This window comes from Prunus mume, linkage group LG4, assembly GCF_029339155.1.
Source record: "Prunus mume cultivar Tortuosa linkage group LG4, ASM2933915v1, whole genome shotgun sequence".
Taxonomy (NCBI): Eukaryota; Viridiplantae; Streptophyta; class Magnoliopsida; order Rosales; family Rosaceae; genus Prunus; species Prunus mume.
Genome location: NC_142701.1, coordinates 9,594,592 through 9,622,235, shown reverse-complemented (window position 1 = coordinate 9,622,235; position 27,644 = coordinate 9,594,592). Strand labels below are relative to the sequence as shown.

Sequence of the window (27,644 nt, the reverse complement as noted above, 5' to 3'; positions counted from 1 at the left end):
ACAAGACATTGATACACACATGGGGTTCAAGGCATATCCCTGTAAATTGAAGGTTGCAGCACAAATTCTCTCTTTGACATTTTTAAGTCAACCATTCTTTTGGTAGCTAACGAACCGAGTTCAAGCAGGTGTTCCAAGTCTACTTTTATTGTGTTTACTAATACATGCGTATTGAAATGATTCTAATTAATTTTTCACTTCTTCCTTGATTACTAACATATAAAGGAATAAAAAATTATGTCGAATTTATATTTAAAATCTGTAACTAAATACCCTCAAAATTAGGAATGGGATCAACTAGAGGGGAGTAGTTGATCTGATTCCAATTCACTACTCTATCTAAGTTACCCGATTTCATGACTTTTGTCATTCTTGAGAAGTAAACATATTCACGTTTGGTTCAATCTTATTGTTCCTCAAGGAACTTTCTTTAAGCTTCAATACTTGAAGCTCTCATGTCTTTATTTCAAGACCATCGACGCATTTTAACTGTATTAACTTTAGCTTCTCTATGACATAATGGGGCATATGTCCGCTAAATAAATCCTTAGGTTGAATATGGCTCCAAGCTCAAAGAAGTTCTAAAGAAACAGAAGGAGGAAAAAAATTACAAATCTCATAGCACAAAGTGCAAACTATCCATTATAAGACAAAAGCAGTGCCTGCAATGGCGTCCCTAGTCTTCAAGAAGCTCAACCCTCAGCTCTGGATCCACATATATTTCTCACAGGTAAGTCTTTCAGTCTTGCAAATGCATCTTTTGCAGCATTTTGAATCTTCCCAAATTTCTGAAAAGAAGAAGAAAGAAGAAAAAAGCTGGAAATCTTAGGAGGAGAAGAAATAGGAGCTGATTGGGATCTAGTGAGTCAGTTTTTGATCGTGTAAAGAAGCCAATGCCTTGTATATTTCTTGGATATGAATTCTGAGCTACAAGAACATGTGGTTACGAAGTGATGCATGTCAACAACAATTTGATGAATTTAAGTTACCATGGTTGAGCCAGTGATTCGATGGCCCCAGCTCGAAAAACTTTGGTATAAACCCCGTGAAGTACATTAATGCTGAACGAAATTATTCCATGTATTTATTTCCGCTCGTCACACTTGCTCCCTTTTACCGTGAACCCATAAATATAATTTACTTCATTCACCAACCCAACCCATATAACATTAACTCCAACTCAACCTTATATATACACCTCTCAATCAAATCCAATGCCTCTCACACTCATCCACTCCCGAAACTAGTCCTTAGTCTTTCTTTTCTCACAATGGCACTCATTTTCTCACCTCTACTCTTGTTTCTATCTTTCATGTGTTTTAGGCCATTAGAGGTCCTGCCTTTCACGGTCATCATGTCAGATTCTGGCGTGCCATCCGCCCTCGTGGACGGGCCACAAACAGGGTTCTCCATGAACAAAGATGGGGCCCGAACTGACACTCATGAGCAAGAAGCGGTCTATGACATCATGCGAGCTACGGGTAATGATTGGGCCACTGACATTCCCGACGTGTGTCGTGGCCGGTGGCATGGAATTGAGTGCATGCCGGACAGAGATGATGTCTACCACATCGTTTCGCTCTCCTTTGGGGCGCTATCCGATGACACCGCGTTCCCGACTTGTGACCCAACCCGGTCCCATATTTCACCATCCATCACTAAACTTCCCTACCTCCGGACCTTATTTTTCTACCGTTGTTTTAGTTACAATCCTCAGCCAATCCCATCACTTTTGGGGCAATTGGGCGCCACCCTACAAACTTTAGTGCTTAGGGAAAATGGGCATGTGGGTCCTATTCCTATTGAGCTGGGCAATCTCACCCATTTGAAAGTTCTTGACCTCCACAAAAACAATCTCAACGGCTCAATTCCGGTGTCCCTGGGCCGGATGACCGGTCTAAGGTCGTTAGACTTGAGTGGGAACAAACTAACTTCAATACCCAATTTCAGCTTCCCAATTTTGAGCATTTTTGACCTGAGCCAAAACCTTCTAATGGGCTCAATCCCATCCAGCATTGGAGCCTGCCATGCTCTTATCAAAATGGATTTGGGCCACAACCAACTCACCGGCCTGTTACCCGACTCCATCGGTACCTTGAAAAACCTAATGCTCATGGATCTGAGCTACAATCGCCTCAAGGGTCCACTTCCAATGTGGATTAGGAGCTTAATCTCACTTCAAACTTTGATCCTCAAAGGAAATCCAATGGGGCCCACACCAATTCCAAGTGATGGTTTTGATGGCATGAAGGGGTTGATGACCCTAATTTTATCAAGCATGAATTTGCATGGTCCTATACCTTCATCGCTAGGCAAATTGCCAGGCCTTCGTGTGCTTCATCTTGATGGGAACAATTTCAATGGCTCAATCCCAATAAGCTTTAGAGAGCTCAAAAGTGTGAGTGAATTGAGATTGAATGATAATTGGCTCAGGGGCCCAATCCCATTTGGGAGAGAAATGGTTTGGAGGATGAGAAGGAAGCTTAGGGTTCATAACAATTCTGGGCTATGTTACAACGCCAATAGTGGGTTGGAAGATTCTGGCATTGGCCCATGTGACACTCCGAGGCCATGAAGAATCAAATGTTTCAATTTTGAGTTTCTGTTGTGCTCTGATTTTGTTGTAGCAGAAAATAGGGCATATATTTGTACATTTGAAGTTTGTAACACTTATATTTGTCCCAAAAATAAGAAAGTAGCTACTTTATATTTCATGTGAATGGAAAACCCTAGGCATGGCTCCTCCGTTTGGGTCTTGGCTCCTCCAGAGACATATAAATATGGTAGCCCACACCCACAACTTAGGGAGTGGGCTTTGATTTGTCACTTCCAGGTATCAAGGACGGACTTTTGCTTCCTTTGTGGTGTCAGCTGATGTTCGTTGCGAAAGGCTCATCTGACATGTTTTCTCACCTCTCCTTTCTCTCCTTTTGTTTTGTGTCCATTACTGGGGAGATGATTTCATCGCTTTTTCTTTTTTCTTTACAAAGAAAATCACACGAGAATGGAAGAGCAAAGAGAAGATGTTCTTTTTGTTTAAATTGGATTGAGTGAACAATTCCATATTTAAAATATACCATAATGATGTACATTTTTTTTATAGATTTAATGCCCAATTTGGGATTGCTGTCGCTTTTATAAAAAAAAAACTGCTTATATTGTACTTTAAAAAGAATAAGTTGTAAAGTAATTATTGAAAAACAAACTATATTTCATAATATCATATATAATTATTAATGTTGAAATGATAAAACAATTTAGTCAATGTAATTAAATGAAAAATGCAATGCAGTGTTTGCAAAACTGCAATGCCGTGTATGCAAAACTGCAATGTAACACCTGTCTGAAAATTCACTAAACTATCTCTAACATAAGCAATCATAAACTGAATTTACACACACAAACTTAGACCTCGAAATCAGTAATGTAGTTCATGTCATAAACTTGAAATTAACAATTAGATCTCCATTATAATTTGGTAGGCCAAAGTATTTTATTAAAAATATCAATCCCGAAACTCCTTCACTGAAAAAGGAGCCTACCTCTGAAAGCGGTGGTAGTTTTTTGTCCACCTCTAACGGTAGGGGCAAGTGATATAACATGCATTAGGCAACATGTGCAAGTTTTGGAGGAAGTGGTTAACAAACTTATATACAAAGATTTCTTGTCATACGTACAGAAAAGATGCACAAAATCAAAGTTACATAAATTTAAAGACCAAATTTAAACACAGCATACATGACATGAAATATATGCTGAATGTTATGAGCATCTTGGGCAATAATCAACATAACCAATGATCACTTTGTCTAGAGACCATGTTGATGTATATATGCACATAATAGATACACACATATTCATAAAATGCAAATCCATATATTAATACATATATATTGAAAGGAAAACTGCATGCGCTAGTTTGTGCAAAAATGCACCTATTAATAAGTGATGAACCAAAAGTCAAAATCATGATGAAAGTACTAAAATAATCATCCATAAATGGAAACGGCATTGCAGAATTTGAGTCAAACACTACCAAAATCATCAACTCAAGACCAAAACTACATGACAGAACCTAGTAAAAAACAACCTAAACAAATCAAATCAACATATTCTACGAAAATCCCCAACCAAACAGCACCTCAAACTCAAATTTGATAAATAAAAAACCAAAATAAAAACAAAAACTACAATACAATTGCTATTCCACAACAAAACATACATGCAATACTTAGATACTACCAGAACCGCCATGAAAACAATGTTCAATCTACAATCTAACAAAAATATAAGTAAAACAGTAAAGAAAAAATTCGAAAATAAACTCAGATCTCACAAAATATACGTACCTCCTAGTCAATGCAAGCTCCAATTCAAAACCACAAGAAATCCAAAACCTTCAACGAATTTCAAACAACCGTACACTAAGAGAACCTGAAATCACACAAAAAATTGAACAGAAAAATCACACTGATTTTATGTATGAAATTGGAAGAAGAAATGGAAAAGAGAAGAACAGAGCTCATGAAACGCAAACCAAAAGCCAAATGACTGAAGAGCACGTTTACTTGGATTTGCTTTTAGCTATATTTCAACCTATCTTTTGACGATTGGATTTCTCGAGTCTAATACCTAATTTTTCTTATAAATATTAAGAGTCTAATTCGTGGTTTCGGTCTGACGTAATTACCGTCCTTGACAGCAAGCAGTTTTCGTCGACAGTCAAACAGTCAAACAGCCAGCGACATAGAAATGGTGGCGGCAGTTGCCTCTGCCACAGCGACTGGAGCCTCCAACCTCCGCTACTCTTCCGGGTCGGTCCACCGGCGGATAAGGCCCGCAAAGAAGGTCACGGGTTACACAAAATTCGCCACCCAGTACCCCAACCGCTTCTCTTCCACGAGGGTAAAAGGGTCTCTGCTTATTCGAGCTCTTGACCCTCATAGAGGAGGAGGAGACGAAGAAGAAGAAGAAAGTTTTCTCTGGTTTTATTAAGTGTTCATTTCTGAGATAGAAAGCAGCTCTGGTCAGAAAGCAACTTTGTTCATTTTGTACGAGCATATATATCGAATATGAATTGTCTGTGTTCAATGCTACAATTATTTTTTGGTAAAAAAGGAGACGTAAGCTTCAATATATGTATGAGAGATCTGCGTCTGGTAGAGAGATTCAAGCCCAGGTAAAGAGCATGATGGTTTTCTTAGCATAATAGCTAACAGTCTAGTTTTCAAATTTCATGTGAAGATTTCAATTTCTATTATTCAAGAAAATAAATGATAAAACTTTGACCAGATGGAGCTGTTTATAAAAATAGTAAGTTTGTTTTCTTTTATCGGTGACTTCAAATTCGCTTATTTGTTATCTCTTGAGTAGCTAGTCTGAAAGAAACATGTTTCACGAACCAATCCAACATGCTTGAGTTGTCTAAGTACGTACTTGATTTGGCCAATCCTATGTGAATGGACTTTACAAAACTAGTGGTTTGAGTATCAAATATGTACTGTACGTATTCAGGGCCACATTTGTTTTATGTCGTATTTCATTGAAATGGAAAGCAAAGAGATGTAAACTTCATTATAGGAGTGAGAAATCTGTGTCGTATAATCGGTAAAAGAGCATGATGAGGATGGTTTTATTAGCATATGAATTTTTGCTCCCATTCTCAGAGTCTTGTTTTCTGTTGTCATCTGTGATTTCACTTAATTTTGTTTTGAGTTGGCCAAGTACATAGCTGGGAAAAGTACATACACAGAAAAATGGACTAAAGAAAGTGGCTTCTTTTGTGGTTTTGTATATGTCATGGGGAAAAAAGAACATAAACAAAGGCGCAATGTATAGGAGGATTCATTACAATGTTCATTGTTGCACAGGGGCAAAGACATTTGAAAGGCGCAAGAATTCCAGTGATTTCTTCCGCATCCATTTGAAAGCACTTCCTGTAACATCCATTTGGTCTACTTGAAAGAAAATTCAACTGCCGTGATAATCTTCAGCTGCTGAGATAAGAAAATCTCATATTACATGAAAATCAGATATAAAAGCCAGTAGCATTAGCCAGATGAGTGTCAGCCCTTTGAGCCCAAGTTTGATTCCTCTCGTCATCGTTTAGAGTAGTTTAGATTATTAAGAGTTGATGATTGAATTCTTGGCAATACTGTACATATTATCTGATATTTCATATCAGAGTGATATATAACATCTCAATGGAGATCATAATATAATATAACATCTCAACATTGTTGATGATTGAATTATTGGGTATAATGTACATATTATCTGATATTTCATATCAGAGTGATATATAACAACATCTCAATAGAGATCATAATATAGTATAACATCTCAACAAAGTTGATGATTGAATTATTGGCTATACATACATAACAGACATTATAATTATTTTCCCTACTGTACAACATACGCACATGACAAGATTATCTACAAAGTGTGAATTCAAATGGGACTTCCCTCTTTGCATCTTAGAAAATACCTTCAACTGCTGACATAAGAAAATCAAAACCTTCTTCAGCTTCAGTAAGTGTAGATAGAATAGATATAATTTATACACAACATTCATCGTATAAGCAGTGTAGTAAATACCTGGAGTTTGAAAATGGGGGTCGTCGGCACATAGAGGATTTATAACCCGAGACAATTTTTAGACATATGTTTTAATACCTACATAACCCAATGAATTTCAAACCATTAAGAAAATATATATATATATATATTATATCCTCTTAAAAAATATGTGCAAAATATTTATATATAAAAAAAAAGTAAAAACATTCTCCAACTACTGTATATTCCCCACCATCATCAGTTTGGTATTTGAATAAATAGACATGGAATTTTCCCAAAGAAAAAACAAACATAAAGAAAAGAAGAAAATTTGTGATGTTAAATGAATAATATAAATATTGGCGAAAAAAAAAAAGAATAATATAAATAGACATTAACAAAATGAAATCTTAATAATTACCAGAAGAGGTGGAAGCAGCATGGTCCTCCTCCATTATGGATTCATCATTAGTTTGTTCTTGTTCTTTCATATTTGAATAAATAGACACATGGAATTTCCCAAAGAAAAAACAAACATAAAGAAAAGAAGAAAATTTGTGATGATAAATGAATAATATAGATAGACATTAACAAAATGAAATCTTAATAGACATTACCAGAAGAAGATGTGGAAGCAGCACGTGGCGGCTCATCATCATCAATTTGGTAAACTCCGTCTTTTTGTACAAATTCTTTACCAACTTTGATGTTTGGGATGTGAGAAATCTTGGGCCACTCTCCTCTGCCTTTTCGGCAACCTTCTGCAACTAGTGACATTGGAAAGTCAAAGCCCTCATCGATGACCAACTCCTTCAGTGGTGTATTTCAGTAAGAAGTTGGGCAGTGTTTTAAGCGAATTGCAATAACCAATTCTCAAGGAAGAAAGGCAGGGCATTATTGTAATTGTCTTCTGAGAATCCTCTTCTTCACTCCACCCTGTCATTCCTTCCCACTCTTCCCACATCCCCATAAATTGGAATTCAAGTCTTTTCAAACTTGGGAATAAAATAAGTGGTGATGAGGATGTTTGCGTTTCTATTGTTCCATCTATTCCCAAAAACTCAACTCCTACCTTTTTCAATCTTCTCCAATTGAATATGATTAGTACTTCAAGGGACTCCAATCTCCCCAAAGAAGGCACAAACTCAAAAAACTGGCAATATTCGAGGGTAAGGCTCCTCAATTTGTTTAACGACGTCATCCAATGGGGCCGGAGTGTGGTGCCACTGTAGTCAGAAATAGATAAGGATTCCAGATTTGGAGGTGGTTGTAAGGCATTCAGATTTCTTCCTCGATGTGCTGCGTTGTTTCACTAAAGGAGAATCCCAATTGCAGACTGACAAGGCAATTTTTGTTCACCAAATGTGCTTTCACCTGCCTTGCATCCTTCAGATCCTTCTTAAACCAAATCTGAAAACTCCCACGAAGCTGGTCCATGTTTCTCAAATCACTTAACTCGAATAATGCTTCTTTGTTGTTATCAACGTCATCATCGTCATGGATGCGAACTACATCTAGCGTTCGTAGACTTGTTAACCTTGCAATCCCCTTGGGCAATTTTAGTCTATGACACCACCGAACATGAAGATGCTGCAAGTTAATCAGCTTTCCCATGCCTTCAGGTAATCTTTCAAGTGCCCAGCAGTTAATGAGTCTCAAGGTTTGCAGATTGATTAAATTACACATGGTGTCTGGCAATTTCATCAAATCATGATTATTAGACAAATCAAGATACCTCAAATGTGCCAATTCTCCAACCTCATTTGGAACTTCTTTCAAGACGTTACGACTCAGATTCAACGTTCTAAGGCATTTTACTTGTGAAATTAACTCTTGACCAAAACTAGTAATCTTTGAATCAAAAGTTGCAAGAGTTCGTAAATTCTTGCAGTTGCACAAGGAACTTGGAATTAGTGGACCTTCGGGTGCAAACATTAATGTCAAATGACGAACTTTGTTATAACCATCAAACTCCATTATTCTCTTATTATTACCACCCTCAGCCTCAAAAACAAAGCATTCATTCTTAGTTAGAAATTGTAGAAAGTCATGCACAACATCATGCATCTTGCACCCCGTTATATTTCCAAGACCATCTTTCTTAAATTCTTGAAAGAAAGATCTCATTACTAAGTTATCAAAGTACATTTCGCCTACCGCTTCTTTTTCTTTGTTTCTGATTGAATTAAGATAATTTTGTGACATCCACAACTCAATCAACTCATCTTTGACAATGTTATAATCTTTTGGGAAAATAACACAATACAAAAGACAATGTTTGATTGTTGGGGCCAAATCATAATAACTTAGTAAGAGTGGTTGGAAAACTTGTTCCTTAATCTCTTCTACATTCCATATCTTACTATTCAAAACATCTTCCCATTGTTTCCTCATTTCCTTGTAGCGCATGAGACCACCCAATGCCTTTGCAGCAAGGGGCAGACCCTTACACTTTTTTACAATCTCTTTGCCAATAAATTCTAACCCCTTAGACTCATTTCTTTCTCTATCAGCCAGTGCAATGTGATAGAACAATGCCCAACAGTTTTCTTCACTCAACACCTTCAAATTGACAATATCAGTGGATGCTCCCATCATCCTCGCAACTTCTTCTTTTCTTATGGTCACTAATATTCTACTACCCACATCCCCATTTTGTAAAGGTAACTTTAATTGTTCCCACTTTCTATAGTCTTGGTTCCACACATCATCTAGGACAAGAAGGAACTTCATGTCCTTAACAGACTCATGTATAAATTGCAAGAGAATTTGCAACTCATTTGAAGCTGGAGAATTCTCTTTTTTCAGACCATCAATGATGGCTTTGGCAATTTTGATCTCATCAAAAGGATCTGACACACAAACCCATATTCTATTGTCGAAATGGGCTTGAACCTTTTCATCATTATAGGCAAGTTGGGCAAGAGTTGTCTTGCCAATTCCTCCCATCCCTATAATAGGGATGACAAGGCAGGTTGCCCCTCCTTGACCACTCTCACTCAGCAACTTTGTTACTAATATTTCCTTTTCGTCGACTCGACCAAATGTCTTATCAACGAAAGAAGAACTTTTTTGTCGTTCAATTTGTTCACTTCCTCTTTTCATGTATTGAAAGTTATAGTTTTGCCTTTCATTAGCAATCAGAGCTAATCTTTCATTTAGTTCTTTTATCTTCACAGCAATGTCACGACGAAGAATTACTTGACTGACTTGGCCAAAACAAAACCAAGGGGCAGGAATGCAGAAACATACCTTCTTGGTAGTACTAGTACTACCAGCATTAGCAGCTTCTTTTTCTTGTTTCTGAATATGTTGTTTCAGAATTTCAGTACTCCACTCATCCAACACGTCGTCCATCTCGTAGGATACATCCTTCAAAGTATCCAGCCAGTATCTCACGTCCACCTCCTTCATTTGCCGCTCCTCAGCATTCTCGAGCACAACTTGAATAGCTTTGAAATTGCGGGTGAGTTTTGCCACTTCTTTCTTAACATCAACAACTAGTCTGACCTCTTGTTCTACTTGTTTTTGGATGATTGAGGCCAACTGTTCTAGGAGCACGGAAATGAGTGCTTCAGCCATTTGTTTGCTCTAGAAATGGATTTCTAGTGGAAGAAAAAAGAAAGGGCAAAGGAAGAAATCTTTTAATGCAAATGATAGCAAGGTAGTGTTGGGAATTGCTGTAGTCATTCTCATTTCTCCCCAAATAATTTTATAATGTTGAGGCTGATGAAGAATGCTTGTAAGTCAATTCAGGCACCACGACGACAACAAACACACACTTGCTAATCAACAAGAATAGAATTTATCTCTTCCCTAACTTGTTTGTTTCTTCTCTTTTAATTCCTTACTTTTTCTTTCCCCTACCTTGTTCCCTTATTCTTTTCTTGTTTGCTAGGTCGAAGCATCCTCCAAACAGCCTCTTATTCAAAAATTAAAAAAATTTGATGGCTGCACACTGTCGCCCAGTTAATATTAGAAAAATCATAATGAAAACAAATTCAATAATATTAGAAAAATTCAATGTCTTCACATGCTGGAAAGTTTGGTAACTCGTTGGAAATTCTTGACGGCATGGCTCATCCAGTACCCTTTCTTCTGGAAGAAAGAAGAAAATCTAAAGCCAAATTTTGGTCAACGGTGAGTGTTAATTTGGAGTGGACCTCATAAACACACCAGACTAGAGTGTGTTTCTCAGCCATATTCCAAGGACTTTTTTGGTCAATTGCATTGCATATTATGAGTACATTAATTAATGAAGAGAAGATAAAAGTAACTATGACACAGAAATATGCATCTGAAAAATAGAATTCTCTACACATGAAAACAGACTATATATAATCTCGAGAACTTGTGATCAATTGCAGAGTAGCTCAAGGAAATTTGGATATGCCACGTTTAAAACAGAGTAGCTCAAGGAAATTCGGTAGCAACCGAATTTTAAAATTTTCACTCAGTAGTTAATGACCATATATAAGTAGTATTAATACTTGGGCAAGAGAGAGAGAGAGAGAGAGAGAGAGGGAGATTTTTAGCCAGCAAAGTCTTTTAACTTCTTCCATGGGTCATTTTGATCTTCTCCTTCATCTGTTTTCTCCCCAACCGATCCCACCTCCGGTTCTATATTATTTGCTACCGAAGCAAAGGAACATATTCAAGTCAGATAAATCTATACACTCATATTGAAACTGTATAAAGTGATCTGTCATGCAAATCTAATGACTAATTACTTTAAATTCACCACATTTTAAAGTTCGAAAACGTTTATGAAAGGACTTGAACACATCCACTGATGAATTATCAAAACATGCACAGACAGAGAACACATCCTCAGATGATAAGTGATTACACTAGCTGGTTGCATTTTAGGGCGAGTGCGTGAACGTCTGGTGGTAGTATTATTCAGTAAAGCAAGCTCTTCAAGCAGTTCACGCTCATTGGCACTATAAAGGAAAGAAAAATCTGTGGGTTAAAATTTCAAAGAAAATGTTCATTGTTTAGAGGTTACAACTTTACAAGAATATAGTAGCTTAAGGATTTCTTCGATGTGCATTACTTGTTAGTTGAAAGAAATTAAATAGAATTCCAGCTTCTGAAAGCTGAGAAGGAAATGACAAAAGGACAGTGGAAAATCTGGAATTATTAGTCTCAAAAGTGCGGATGCATAAGTTTTGATGGAGTATTACGTTATGGAGATGTAAGCTTCATCCACAAATTTGTGAAAAACTAATTGTTGAAAGTCCACGATATAGCATGTGTACTTCACAATTTTACTACTCCAAAGCATTAAAAACAGTATACCTTTAGAGAGATAAGTACATTGTGGGACAAAAAATAAACAATTAAACTTCGAGCATTAGTGTGGTATCTGTCGAAGGCTCTCCGATGTTTAAGTCAGAGTGTAGGATGTGTGTAATTTTGGTAGAGTAATAATAAAGGTGAAAAGTAGTTACTCTTTTTACTTGGGTACTATTAGTCTTTTATAGAGAAGTGAAAGTGAGAGTTTGCACAAAGTTTCGATGTGGGACTTTGTGCAAATCGTTGTGGTGATGACACGTGTCTACGGTTCTAGGTTATGTAGTTGAGAGCATTGGCAGCCACCTTCGGTAGGCAACTACCGCTTCGGAGGGAGGTATTCCTTCAGCAGGTTAGGAGGATGATGACTTCATCAGTATTTTAGGGATTGCTCAAGTGTCTTTCCTTTTAGCTATCGATGTGCATGCCAGTTCTCCAATACCGAATGTGCTTGGTTGATTATGGTGCAAACATGCTCAATAAAAATAACAACAGCCCCCCAATATGGCATCCAGATAATTGATAGAAACTGTTGTGGAGAGATATACACCATCTCTCTTTGAATCCCTTCTATTTCTTCGACATCAAGAGATGTGTAAAGATCCTCAATAGGGCCCCTGATGGAATAACAAGATAAACAAATTATTCTAAACCATGTGTCACAATATGAGACGTATATGAACATACTGATGTTATATAACAGGAGGAAGAAAAAACATTTAATATTATGTCTGAGGAGCTGGCATGCAAAAAATAAGAGAAATGATGAAACCTGGAGGCTAAAATTCTTGAGAATATGAAATCCTCAACACATTAAACTGGGTAGCAACAGCTTCAATTTTCCCTACAGTGCAGACACCAACATGACAGGCTACAGACAAGTTACAAATTTGACGCAACACATATGCAAAAGTCCATATGACATAAATTTTCATAGAACAACAGGAGCAAGAAAAGAAATAGGGAAATAAGTCTTCAAAGTCTCAATCATCTTCATAGAACTTCTCTTTCTTATGAGAATCTTCACATGACTTTTCTGTTCTAATCCTATTTGTGATTTTGACCGATGAGACTTCTACAAACTTTGTAGCATAAATAGTGCTCCCACAAAGCAGTTATATTGCAATCAAAGAAAATCTATATAACAATTCTCCAATTCTAAATAAGCTTATTTATTGTTGTGCTCTGAAATTTCAGTCAAATCTCACATTACCATCCTAAAGTTAAAGTGGCCCACTTACCATAATTGCACACTTTCTGTTTCCAAATTAATGAACTAATACGTGATAGTGTGTACTATATAATTATGTTGTACCCATATAATTAAGTCGTTCATTTTAAATTTAAGTCAAGTCTAACGAGTTAAAACACTTTTTAGTATTAATTAAATATACAAAGCTCACATACATGACATTTCATTTAACCATGTAATTATGGGAAACACAATTTGAAAGACGAAAAAAAAGGGAAAAGAAAAAAGAGAAGATATTCATATGAATGACGATTATAAAAAGTGTAATTTTATTGGCACCCCAAAATTTTCTCTTTGCACCCCATATTCTCCTTACACCCCACTGAATTTTAGTAAATTTTAAAATTACTCACTACACCTCATTTTTCTTCCTAGATTGCCCTCGTGAACCCCATTCTTTAACTTACTTGTGTAAACTCCACTGAAATCGTTACTTTGTTCAATGGTAGTCCACCGAATTTGTTTTGGTTTTTTAGTGGCTATCCACCGAATGTGTTTATGTTTTCAGTAGTAGTCCACCAAATCTGTTTCAGTTTTTTAGTGTAGTCCACCGAATATGTTTTTGTTTTTCAGTGGTAGTCTATTGAATTCGTTTTTTGTTTCCTTGATTTCGTTTCTTGCTTCAGTGATCATCTACTGAATTTGTTATTGAGTTTGTATTTAATATTATTTTTTATTAGGAATGTGAGCACCTTAGGTGCCTGTTGAAGACATTTACCCTTCGTTAGTGAAATTGGTGGGCTAATCCAAATAATGGTATATTCAAATGGTACATTCAGATGTCTGGATTAGAGCAACTTATTAGGTGTTCTTATCGGAATGCAGATAAGATTGTTGTATCTACCTTCGTTGAGAGATGGCATCCCGAAACGAACATCTTTCACATGCCTTTTGGTAAGATGACCATCACATTGGATGATGTGTTGTCTATTTTAAGGGCGTCACCTTGGTTTTGTTCCTTCAATAGGAGTAAGGTCAAAATAACTTCCATTAAATTTGTGGTCGACAATAAGTTACTGAAAAAATAAATATATTTCGGTTTGTTGCCACTGAATTGTAGGCAAAAATTCAGTAATACACCACCGAACACTGTTCCATATTATGGTGGATCTCCATTGCATCTGAAGTTAACAACCGATCAAACACCACTGAAATAGGTGCAATGTTTCTGTGGCATCCCACCAAATTTACCTATCGTGTTCGATCTGGTATGTCTGAACGCAACCAATGAACCATCATGAAATCCTAAGCTTGAAAAAGGCCAAAAAATAAATTCATACCTCATTCGAAGCCTCTCTAACTTCAATCTCACCCTTCATGAATAAATACAATATATTTTTTCACCAATATAAGCATATAAACCTTATTAGGGTTGTAGAAACATGATGGTTTGAGAAAAAAATCTAACTAGAGTTGCAGGAACATATGTGGGGTGTATTGAGCAAATTTAATTTTTATTATAAATATTTTTTGTCCTTAACAGTAATTATGTACAAGGGTTAAATAAATTACTTATGTTTAAAATTAGTATGGGGTGCAAAGAACAAATAATGGAATGCCAATAAAATCTTCCTTATACAAACTAGAGAACAAATAAAGAACCCTTATAAAAAAAAACAACAAAAATGCTAGGCTTACCACAATTGTATCACTTTTCTAATAGAGGTGGACCCCATTGTATTGGTGAGCTCCTCTATTAGAGAGGTGGATGAAAAATGTTAGCCTAGCATTACTCAAAAAACAAATAAAGAACACATAATGCATATAATCCAAGAATAGCAGCTCATACTTCTAGAACTGTCACGCCATGTACTAAAAGCCTTGATCAACTTGCATTTCCATGTCTTATACAGACAGCCAATTTCATAAAAAGCTCCAATGAAAGAGTTTGTCTTCTAGGATTCTCACCAATACCACTCCACTGCCCACTTGATTTGGTCTGACATCAATCATTGGTAGGTCTAATTTAAAAATAATTATACAATAATTTCATGACTTCCAATCTCAATTTGTTCTTCTTATGGTATTTTTTTTTTTTATAGAGAAAATGGTATTGCGTTCAATCCAAAGAGAACATTACATGGTAAGAACGAGCATGTTAATGGTGGCCTCGTTAAACCTTCCCGGGAAGAATCACAAGGGATAAAACCCCAGGGTAGGAAAGATTACCACCCATGCTAATGACTAAACAGAATAGTCAACACCCCTATTACGAAGTCAGACAAAACAAGACCAATCCTCCCTAACGCCATCTAGGAGCTAGGGAGGTCCATCACCCAACCAATAACAAAGCTCCTCCGCTCGAAGACTATAATGTGCAGTACGATGAGCCACAGTGTTAGCAGTAAGGGGGACAAAATGAAGACAAGAGGATAACGCCAGAAGAAGACACCAAATTGTGGGAGGAAAAAGATAAAAAATAAAAAAAACAATTGTGGGAGAAAAAAGAAATTGGATCTTGTGGTTTGTTGAACCAAACTAGAAATACCTATCTATGAAGATGAGATTGATATATTGGGTTGTTAAAATGAGAACTAAGATGAGAGTATAAGGATCTTTCAAGGAGGATTAGGTTTTACCACTTAGAAAAATACATTTTTGCATAACAAGAAGGTTACACTTGTGTTCATGCATAAAACGACGTTGATAGATACTATAATTTGTGTGAATTTGTAATCCTTAGACTGTATAATTTCTCCTCAAGCATGCCAAGCCTGACTTGGTGAGTCCACCACATGAAAGTCCCTGCCTCTCAAAGATATTTTATATAATTTTGGCTATTGTCACTTGGGTTGTGTTAATTTTTATTTTATTGATCAATTATTTATTGGTAGAATCTTGGGTTGTGTTACTATCTTTAGCGGAAAACCCAACTTATTCCAACCACTTTGGCATATTCTATTACTTATTTGATGTTTGTTCTTGTGTAGTTTTGTAATTTCCCGAACAACAACAGTCAAGAACGGATTTGAATTTAAAATAAGTGAACAATATGGACAATTAAAAAGTTAAAACTCACTGCTGCTTTCAAGTTTCAACCATCTGCCACAGATAATTACCAAAAGAATAAAAATAAAAACCATCTAGCACAAATGAAATGGTCCATATTGGTGTAAACCAATAATCATTGTCTCGCAAGAAAAGTGCGAATTTCAGATTTCTAAAGCCTGAAACAAAAACAAAAATGAAGAAGAAGAAGATGAAAATAGCTAACAATCACATTTCACATTTGATGTGCTACACTTAATCTTCTAATAATAAACTTATTGATACTCTTAACTCTCTTATGGTAAACCACGACAAAAGTTGCACATGTTTTTACGTCACTTAATATATGAGTTTAGTGAGTTAATGTGGGGTTTAGCCTAATGAAAAAGAGCATTGATTTATATACCAGTGGTCTCAGGTATTAGCGGACCCATAAAAAATAGAGGTGCGCAACAACATAGCAGAGCAGCACAAAAAGACAAGCTTGGTTTAGGCAATTTGTCAAACACCTGGTGTGCACCACCAAATGGTCAATATAAAGCATTTCTCAAGGCTTTTCCAGTGATGGGAGGTGCAATGCACTTTCTTGCGCCTTAATAGGTCTATCACTGTCTCATGTTTGAACTCCCATGATACCTTTGGTAGTGTATATATATGAGAAACCCTCTTATAGTTTAGAGTGTCGATCGATTGTATTTTTTTATTTTAAAAAAAAGTTACTCTACCATGGAGGGATATCTTTACCGTTTATACCTTCTATGTTCCTATTTTTATCCAGCAATGTGTTTGGAACTGTATATCTTTTTAGATACTGCCCATCTTCCTTAAATTATTCGTAGATGGTAAAAATGAAGTTATCCAAACATATTGGACAACCTTTTGTTGATTTAACTCACTAAACTAGTTTAACATAATCCTTTTTTCATTCTCCTCACCACTAGAGTTAATCCCAATACCTAATAATGATATCATCCTTTTGATTATTGTGTTTTAACAGTCAGATTATTGGTAATCTGTTAAAATGAATACATTAAGCAATTAATATCAGATTTATGCAAATGGCTCTAAGTGTGGAACTAACAGGCAACAGGGTCATCTATATCATTTGCAATTAATATCAAGATTTATGCAAAGTATGTGGATAGAGGGTGTGGAACTGGAACAGTAATGTTTAGCCCCAATTTTAATTATTTCATAACGAAGTCAGAAGTTAAGATCATCCATGTATAGTTTCACTTGAATGAAACCATAAATAAATAAAATATATTTATTTTCAATTTGAGAACATCATATGTTTCACATTATCTCCTAAACTATTTTATTTATTTATTTATAATTAAAATTGATTTTAATTTTATTTCTGACTTGCAGTGGTAAAGTTCAGTTCATTTCAGAGATCAATATTTCATTTCAGGGATCAATAGTTTATTTCAGAGGTCAATAAAATGAACTATGAAATGAAATTCATTTCAATAAGATGGTCTACCATAATAACTCTATAGCCTCTCTCTTATTGACACATGGACAACATTAGTTTTAAATTTGTAAACTATTAAACTACATCGCTGCAAATGAAACTACAGTTCAGCTTAATAGCTGCCAAAAAAGATAAATAAATTGAACTACTGAACTAAACTGAAATGAACTATTGAGCAACCATTGCGGATGCTCTTAGAGAGGATGATGTTCGAACTTTGATATCTTTTAACGTTGAGATGAGAAATATGAGTAGACAAATCCATTAATAAGTAATGAGAGGATTGAGTATATCCATTAAACATTTAAACAAAAATAAAAACCTTCTTATCTCTTTCTAACACAAAATAAGTTAATCAAACTCAACAATGATAGAATAAAAGGGAGGCGTTATTGACACTCTTGGAACGCTATCTTATGCTTCTCACCGTTGTTTTTATTCTTTCAATATTCATTTATTATCTCAACTAGCAAAATTATTTTTACTGAATAATAGTTATGTACTCCTTCATATTAGAGCACCTCCAGCAACAAACCCCAACCCTAACAGGATAGGGCCCGAGCCCAGCAGCTTCCAGTGGGCCAAAGAAGCCCGGGCAAGGTGTGGGTCCCATGAGACTGGGCCAACCGTAGGCGAAACCAACCCGAGGTTGAGCTCGAAGATTGCTAACATTAGCGCAGTAATTCAAATTATTTTTAATACACGCGCCAACATTAAAAAATTTGAATTACCGTGCGCTGGTGTCGGCCAATGGTAACACGCCACGTGGCACGCTCTAGTCGTTCCAATGGTTTTTTTTCCAAATCCAACGGCTGGGCTTTTTATGGCATAAAAAATGTGAAAAAAAAATTCAAAAATTTTTAAAAAATTCTGAACTTTTTCCCTATAAAACCTACAATTCTTCTTCCCTTTCAACACCAAATCCTCATACAATTTCATAAATTCTATTATTTTTCACTTTCTACACAAAAATTTAATTTTTATTCACCATCTCATGGCATCTTCCATCGTAGCCGGAGGCATGTGGGCAATCATGGAAGATGTTCTCTTGTGTGAGAGTTGGGTCCATGTTAGTCATTGTCCGGTCATAGGCAATGAGATGAAATTCTCTCACATGTGGAGAAAAATTCATGCCGAATTTTGTGAAAGATTGGGTTTGAGTCGTATAGAAATGACATTGAGTAGTAGGTGGAAAATATTGAATAAAGAGTTAGGGAAATGGAGAGATGTGTTAGCAAAAGTGAGGGACAATGTTCGAAGCGGTGAAAATCTTGGCAATGAATTAAATTATTTGTAATTTCCATTTTATTAAATGTAATGTCCTAAGTTTTTTAATTATTTTTTTATGTTTCTTGCATTTCCAATATTTTTGTAATGTTACTTGCATTTCCAATATATTTTAAATATTTCATGCGTTTTCAATATTTTATTAATGTGTCTTGCATTTTCAATATTTTTTTGTTAATAGATTATGCAAGCACATATGTGGTTTGTGCAATTGGGCAAGGCAAAAAATCTTTCAACCATCAAGTTGGGAGGTGGTGAAAATTTTATCCGAAAAATTCATTCAAATTATGAGATATGAATTTTATAATAAATATTGACAGGTAGGAATCCAAAATCGTATCCGAAAATATTCTCCAAATTAATTGTTTAGATGAAGAAAAAAAAATGAAAAGTGAATAGTATTGGCCCTTTGCTATGGCAACGGGTGCCACACGTGAATAGTATAAAGCTCATTTATGGACGCATTTATATATTTATCGTATTTTCTTTTCTTTTATGATTTATTCCTTGGCCGTAGTGCTCTTAGCTCATTTATGTTCTACTTTGACGATTAAAATACTACTCTTACCACATTTATATACCACATCCCTATATATTGCAAGTACAATTAAAATTATTTAATATTTTCTTTTCTTTTATGATTTATTCCAGTATTTGTTTTTTTAATTGTCTTAATTAAAATACACTTTATTGATTTAATTGATGTGACATATAATATGGACATGCCACATCATGTGGTATAAAAATGTGGGATAAAAATATGGTAAGTGTAACATTACTCTTAATAAAATGAAGATTGAAAGAATAGAATAAAAATCATTATACAAACTTGTAACTACTATCTAGTAATGGAGTGCCCTTCTTTTCACAACTCTTACAAAGAGTTAAACTCTATTTATCCATTTTCCTTTTACAAATAAAACATAAAATTGTAAAGCTGAGAAAATGGTGAAACTGTTAATAAATTTAATTACAATTAATATTATAAACAACCTGTTAAAACAGATATATAATTAAAGAATTGAAATGGGTCCCTGAGAGTATGCGTCTGCGCTTTGAAAAATCAAAATTGAATAACAGCTGGACCAGAAACTTGAAAACAGACAGAAAAGAAGGCTTAAGGAAGAAGGGTGTGGACTTTTGGGTTTGGCTGATAACAACTATTTTGTGCGCTCTGGAAATCCCGTCCGTTGTTCAGGTTCTCAAAGCGCAACATTCGCCTTAAAGACTGTAGCTTTTGCTAGCTTTTGCCCACCAAAACCCAACCAAATGACCGAAGCTCCAAGCTTGGTATCTCATCCTCTTCGTCTTCTTCGGCTTTACCTTTTCTCTCACCTTCACTCTGCAACAAGCTAAAGAGGGAGGTTCAGGAAGGCTCAGAGTAAAAAAAGAAGCTTGAAAAATTGGGAGAAGAAGAACAAGAAGCTGATTTGGTTTGGTGGGTCGTTTTCTGATTTACCAAAAGAAGCGATTTTTGTTGGTGGGTTTGGCTATGGCTTTTGGTCCAATGTTTTGTTGTGGAAGGGGCTTTGGTCGGTACGTTAATCATTCTTTGTTTCCGAGCTGAATTTGAAAATTTTGGTTTTGATTATTTACTGCTGGTTGGTTTTTTCTTTTTTTAATTCAATTTTGTTATGTAAGTAGTAGTGGAATCTGATTTGGAGAAATCTTTCATTGTGGTTTTTTGGATGATGAAATGAGAGTTGAAGTGGGCTTAGGTTCTGGGTTTAGCTCAGATTCGAAGGATGAGCTCATTGGTGTTAGGAAGAATTAAGTGCAAATTGAAGTGTTACCATTTTTTGATTACCAGAGAAACAAAAAGAAGAGGATTTGCATTCTTGGGATTTCCTCAGATTAAACAGAGAAGGAAAATGGGTGTTAGCAAGAGGAATTTATTGATCCACATGTCGGTTTCAAAGTATAAGGAAGGAAAAAGAGAATAAAGAGTTAATATCGGACTGGAATCTTAATGACTCAGTAAAACAGATTACAAACAGGCATCAATGAACAGATGATGGTTGGGCTTTTGTTCCATCCTGTTTCTAATGACTTGTCCACTTACAAACATTCAACAGTCAATCTATCGTTTTAATTTGTTTTTCTTAAGCAAACAAGAAAAGAAAATTAACTGGAATTTACCCCCTTTTTTATTTTTACTTTTTAAAATTAGATGGCATCTTTGGTATCCGTTTCGGGTTGTTCTTGGTTTTTGGTTCTGTAGTTTCTGCTGTTGTGTGTCTGCTTTTAGCAGTTGGGTGTTTTCTGAAGAAAATTACTATTTCATTAAGAAACCTAATTTGGTATTATATTGATTTGATGGAAACCTGATGTGCAGAAAAGAACGAGGAAAGAAGCAGCCAACATGGAGGGTATTTTCCTTGAAGGAACTCCACGCAGCAACAAACAATTTTAATTATGACAACAAACTTGGAGAGGGAGGGTTTGGAAGTGTTTACTGGGGTCAGCTTTGGGATGGATCACAAGTAATTACTAATATTTCAGTTATATGTCATTTTTTATTATTGTGAATTCTGCTGGTTACTCGGTTAAGTTTAGCATCATATACTTAATTGATTATGGTTTTGCTTCTTATTTTTTGGGTGAAAGAACAAACAAGAGTTATCATTCTTGATTCTACTATTTTTTTTATAAAAAAAACCATAAATCAAAAGGATACTGTTGGTTGATCGTTGGTTTTTATTTCTAAACAATAAATTTTTTTATTGGTCTTTTAACTTTAGATTTCTGATATCTCATTTTGTTTAAAATTCTCAATTGAAATGATTATGAGGATGGCATAAAGTGGGCTAATATGGTTAGAATTTTTCCCTGATGTTTAAGTGTTAGTGTAGATCATATGTCTGGATGAGGCATTAAAATGGTTATGACTGATGAAGAGACCACTTCAGTGTTTGAGCTTGTAGTTGTGGATTCAATAATATTTATGGATCTTTGCCATAATCCTTAAGGGTATGGTTGTAGTATAAATAATTATTACCTATTTTCTTCATAGAATGAATATGTGGTCAGACACAGCAGTAGGTATGTGATGATTTAGATTCTTCTTCTTGTAATGATAAATAAACTTCTATGCTCTATCAATGAGCTACTTGTGCCTTTTCGTTTAGGATACGGTTGTGAAACATTTTAGGTACGCATTTCCTTTTGTAACATGTAATGAATAATCTGAACCAAATAAATTTTCTTTTCTTTTTCCTTCATTTTAGAGAAGCTATAAAAACACTAATTCTTTTAGTGCACAAAAGGCTGTGAGAATTGCATTGAACATTGGAATATAGTAAGAATGTTAGATGGTGAAAGAGACTATGGGAGTCATAGTGCTGGTTGGTTCTCAAGGGAAGTGATTCTTTTAATGCACAAAAGGCTGTGAGAATTGCATTCAACATTGAAATATAGTAAGAAGATTAGATGGTGAAAGAAACATGGGAGTCGTAGTGTTGGTTGGTTCTCAAAGGAAGTGAAACTACCAACAGTGTTATGTTCTTGAAATTTTTTGAATGACACCTGAAGAACATGGGGAAAAATTAGTTGCAGCTAGATTATTGAAACTTGGAAGGGAAAGATAAGACGACAGGTGCTATGGCTGATTAGGGCAAGACGTATGCAGCCACATCCTTATTTCTAGAGAGGCCATTTCTTGAAATCAAAACTTCAAACACCAGATCACTTGGAGCAAGCCATATTGTTGCTCCAAGGTGAACCCTCATACGTACTGCTGGTTAAAATAATTATTTCAATTTGTTGAATTGCATCACTGCCATGAGGATCTAGCAATAAGAAAGAGAGGGACATGCTTGTACAAGATTTATCATGTATATTCAGTTGATTGGTGTAGTCCATTACTTTTTCAAATAGCTAAGGAGTATATACCAGTTTAATTTGGTATAGAATAGTTATAAGTCACTCCAGTGTTCGTCAGGATGAATTGTATTCAGTTTTATTTGGTCACTTTCTGTGCTAGACATAAAATCATAAGTAGGTGCAGACACCCTGCCTGTTTGGGAGCTTCCTAGAGAAGCCCAGTTGAGACAACTGTGCTTAAAAGACTGATTCCAATATCTTTATGTACTTATATTCTTCAGAGCATCCACAATGATGCTCTCTATTTCTTAGCTAAAATTTGGCTAAGAATATAAGAAAGCTATTTTAGGAGCTCTCTAAAAAATTTCAACTCCAACCTACTCCTTAATTTGGAGTTCATAAACGCTATAACTCTTTTTTGATTGGTCCATCTCTATTAAAAAATAAAATAAAAAATAGTTAGCATTAAATAAAGGTTTAAAATACTCATTAAATAAAGCAGCATTAAATTATAGGAAGCCACTAAGAGTCCTTTCTCTCTCCTCATATTTAGGAGCTCCTAGAGAACTCCCTATTTTAGGAGGTGAATAGGGAGCGTGGTTGGAGTTGCATTTTTACGATTTCTCCCTAAAATTTGTCTAAGGAGGTGGTTTAGGGAGCCCATTGTGGATGCTCTCAATCTTTTAAACAGGGTTGGAAGAATGTACTTTGTGTTGGTCAACATTGTGCACTTCAAAAAAATTTCTACAAAAACAAACTTTTATCGAGGTCCTTAATATCATTATGTTTAGCATCAACTATAAGTTTGTCAGAGTATGTTTCTTCACCGTCTTGAGTGAGCCTTATGAAGGAGTTGATATTTTTGCTCGAGTAATCTCTTAAATAGTGATCGCAAAGTATGAGCATAGTTTTTCTCTAAATTTTAATCATAACTAAAAGTAGCTTCTTCAAAAGGGCACCTGTAATTACTTCCCAGATACTGAGACTTCTGTAAAGTATCAAAATTTTCTGAAATGCTTGATCTTCTTGTTCTGCATTGGTCTTTCCTTAAATTTTTTCTTCGCTTGATAGTAATCGGTGGAATTTCCTTTAGTGCTCCATCTTCTGTAGTGGTGTTGATAATCTGTAGGCTCTTTTTTTCTTTTCTTTTTTTTTTTTTTTTGGTGCCTAAATTAAACCCAAAATTGTCTCTTGTATGGACTATTTATAATTCTGAATGATATCTCAATTCAAATTAATTCTCAATGAAATCTATACAGATTGCAGTTAAAAGGTTAAAGGTCTGGAGTAACAAAGCAGATATGGAATTTGCAGTTGAGGTTGAGATATTGGCACGAGTTCGGCACAAGAATCTGCTCAGTTTACGTGGCTATTGTGCAGAAGGGCAAGAGCGTTTAATTGTTTATGACTACATGCCAAATTTGAGCTTACTTTCTCATCTTCACGGGCAGCACTCAGCTGAATGCCTTCTTGATTGGAACCGGCGGATGAATATTGCAATTGGATCTGCTGAGGGAATTGCGTAAGTACTGAACCCATATTTCTCCCAACTTTATAACTGTTACTCATATTAACCTCTTACTTTAATTTTCCAGCTATCTTCACCACCATGCAACTCCACATATAATCCATAGAGACATCAAAGCCAGCAATGTGTTAGTGGACTCAGATTTCCAGGCTCAAGTTGCTGATTTTGGTTTTGCAAAGCTAATCCCTGATGGTGCTACACATGTGACCACAAGAGTGAAGGGTACCCTTGGCTACCTTGCACCTGAATATGCTATGTTAGGGAAAGCTTCAGAGAGTTGTGATGTCTACAGCTTTGGCATTCTCCTGCTAGAACTTGCCAGTGGCAAGAAACCCATTGAGAAATTGAGTTCAACAATGAAACGCACAGTTACTGAGTGGGCACTGCCATTGGCTTGTGAGAGGAAGTTTGATGAATTAGCAGATCCCAAGCTCAATGGAAAGTATGCAGAGGATGAGCTGAAAAGAGTTATCTTTGTGGCTTTGCTATGTGCTCATAGTCGACCTGAGAGAAGACCGACTATGCTGGAGGTGGTCGAGCTACTGAAGGGAGAATCAAAAGAGAAGTTAGCTCAATTGGAGAATGATGAACTATTTAAGACTTCCCAGGCTCCAGAATATAATGATGGGAATGATGGGACATCAGCAGCTGAAGATAGCTCAGATTTCATCTCAGAGGAAAAAGATGAAAAACAGGATTCGAAATAGGAGGCCGTGCCTAGGATTGGCCATAATGGCTGAGAAAATGTGAAAAGACATAGATGTGTGTTTGGATTTAAGGTTAAGGTAAGGTAGCACTGGCTGTCAATTTGTTAGAATTTCCAGGGATTATAGCTGCCTTTTTGTTTACAACCATTATTTTCGTGAGTGCCGTGTTTTATCTGTGTGCATTCCTCTTCTCTTTTTGGTTTGTTTTGAGCATCTGAATGACATGAAGAACTGTTTTCAGTGTTTATTGGCTGTCATCAGTCCTCACTATCGCTTTTATACTAGTTTGGTAACTTTTAGGGCAGAAATACACAAGAAATTGATTATGTTTAGCGCTGATCCTGAGTTCTTATCTGTTTAACAATTTACTATTTTACATCTTCATTCACATGATCATTACATGGACTGCCTCCTCCTCAGTCTGCATCATGAACCATATGGCTAAAATGCTTGCATACAAGGGGTGTTTATATAAATTATAATCTCTTTCTTACACCTAAGGCTTGGTGTCTTGGTTTGTGTGATATGTGAGAGGAGCGTTGTATGCGCTGGATATACGCGAGATCTTTTCTTTGCACCTAGCTTGGCCAGCGCATTTCTTCATGTTCATGTTGGCAACAAATTCAGATGCCAACATGATGGGCGACAACCTGGTCTTCCTTCAATTTTGAAACGCATTGTCACTCTAAAACACGAGGGATTATTCTATCAAGAGAACAGTTTTGTCAACGGCAATCCCATAGAAAATTCCCCTCTCTTTTGCGTGGTTGGCTGGTAGCCGTGTTTGGCATTGAAAGTTGACAAATGTCGCAAAGGCTTTGTCAACGAGGCGTTCTTCATTGGAAGAGTGTATGTTAGGTACAGGCTTTCTAAGTATGAATTTTTCATCCGATAAGATGTTGAATTCTTAGTAACACTTTTGTATTTATTTTGTATTTTTTTAGTAACAATGAAAAGAATATGGTAGAGAACTAAAAACAATTCTTAGTAGTAAGGAACTTGTGGCTCAAGTGGTTAAGAGCATTTATTATGCACTGATTTGATTTCCTCCTTTCTCAATATCAGTTGCATAAAAAAAAAAATTCTGTATAGTTCTTTCTTCTTCTTAATTTTAATTTTACTTTGTTAAAAAACAAACGAAGAATCAGAAAAATTATAACATTGTTCGAAGGGCGGGGCATGTAGATCCAATATCCAATATAATAAGCAAGTTGTTGGAGATTAATCAATCTTTTTATTTCTTTCGAGAAAAGAGATTAATCAATTATAAACTAGATTAGTCCCTTCACAGGTGTGCCAATTAGTTTTTTTATTTTATAATTAAAAAACATAATGGGTAATTGTGTTCTATAAAAATAGGACTTATTGTCAACAAGGGTTGGTTGAATTGGTAAGGATCGTTCTCTTCACTATCAAGGCCTATGTTCGAATCCCGCTGCCGACAATCCCTCTTAATGGGTAATATGTAAAAACCAAAAAATAGGCTAAGACCCCTTTTTGTAAGTCCTCAAAAAGGCATTGGGGTGCCTTGGCCTTGGGATGAGGTAGTCTCCCCTCTCTCTAAACTTTTTATTATTACTTATAAAAATAAAAATAAACCATTATTTAATTTTGTTTTTAATTTTAAATTTTTTTAATGGCTCATGTTATTAATGGTGAGTATTTTTCTAGATGCACGTTTTAAAAGTCGGAAAAATAAAAACTTAAAACGCACTTCACGAAAAATATGTGTCATTAATCACACGCTTATTATTAAAATAAGAAACTATTGGGACGGACATTTAGCAAAATACAATTGCAAAATTAAAAATATAAAAATAAAAAATAAAAACTTTGTAATGATGAGTTGGTTAGGTTTTGAGTTTGACTCTTCCTAAAAATGCTCAAGGTATTGACCAAAAAAAAAGAGCTCAGGTTTAAGGTGAGAGTCCAACCACCAAACACCAAAGAAAAAACAATGGGGCAAGTTTCGGTGGGAACAAATTCAACAATCCGGCTATTTGATAAATCTCTTCAAAAAAAAAAACGACTGGAAAAGCTTGGCTCCTTAAAATTGAGGAAGAGTTCCTCCTTAAAACCAATGTAATGTTGACATGTGTCAAATTCTTTTAACTTTTTTTGTTGTTGTTGGAAACTAAATTACCATTGTCATGCCTTCAATGTGGACCATTAGTAGGATGCGCGTGTAGTTTTGAGTTAAAGCTGGGCTGAGATTGATTCCTTTTGAACCAAATTCTTAAACGTATAGCCGTGCGGCTATATGTTTAAAATATATTAATATTTAAAGAGTATAGCCGCGCGGCTATACTTTTTAAATACATTCAAATATTTTAACAATACAGCCGTGCGGCTATAGTTTTAAAATATATCAATATTTTAAAAGTATAGCCGCACAAAATGGTTTTCCTTTTTATACTTAAGTAATATCTTAGCTTTTTTTACTTTAATTAGTAATTGGTCTCTCCGCATGCGCTTCCGTGCCTGCGAGGGCTTTTTTTATTTTTTTATTATTTTATTTATAAAATTTATTTTAGAATTAAAAAAGATAATGGGTAGTTTTTCTATTAATTTTAATTTTTTTTAAATATAAAAAAGTGTGAATTTATTATATTATCCTTATTTAATTAATAATTTCAATTCTTAATGTTTGCATTTGTCAATGGCATTTTCTGGTATTTTGAATGTTTCACCATTCTCTGCATTTTGCTTTATATATAAATTTGTATT

The 27,644-nt window shown here is 35.4% G+C and overlaps 3 protein-coding genes across 3 annotated transcripts; 2 read left to right on the top strand and 1 right to left on the bottom strand.

Moving 5' to 3' along the window:
• The first annotated feature begins 1,228 nt into the window (after positions 1–1,228).
• On the top strand, positions 1,229–3,064 carry TMM (Leucine-rich repeat (LRR) family protein). The gene has a single exon (XM_008230507.3). It carries the CDS (start codon positions 1,271–1,273, stop codon positions 2,573–2,575), a length of 1,305 nt encoding a protein of 434 aa, XP_008228729.2. The 5' UTR covers positions 1,229–1,270; the 3' UTR covers positions 2,576–3,064.
• Positions 3,065–6,218: 3,154 nt separating this feature from the next.
• LOC103328089 (putative disease resistance protein RGA1) lies at positions 6,219–10,181 on the bottom strand. The gene is given in 6 exon segments (XM_089051417.1): positions 6,219–6,496; positions 6,601–6,678; positions 6,983–7,045; positions 7,179–7,384; positions 7,386–7,845; positions 7,848–10,181. Coding segments are annotated over 5 exon segments (3,045 nt in total). The 5' UTR covers positions 10,144–10,181; the 3' UTR covers positions 6,219–6,496; positions 6,601–6,658.
• A 9,694-nt stretch (positions 10,182–19,875) lies between these two features.
• Positions 19,876–25,162, top strand: LOC103328090 (PTI1-like tyrosine-protein kinase At3g15890). The gene is made up of 4 exons (XM_008230477.2): positions 19,876–20,396; positions 21,196–21,343; positions 23,942–24,204; positions 24,278–25,162. The coding sequence occupies exons 1-4, from the start codon at positions 20,353–20,355 to the stop codon at positions 24,915–24,917; spliced, it is 1,095 nt and encodes a 364-aa protein (XP_008228699.1). The 5' UTR covers positions 19,876–20,352; the 3' UTR covers positions 24,918–25,162.
• Positions 25,163–27,644: the final 2,482 nt, after the last annotated feature.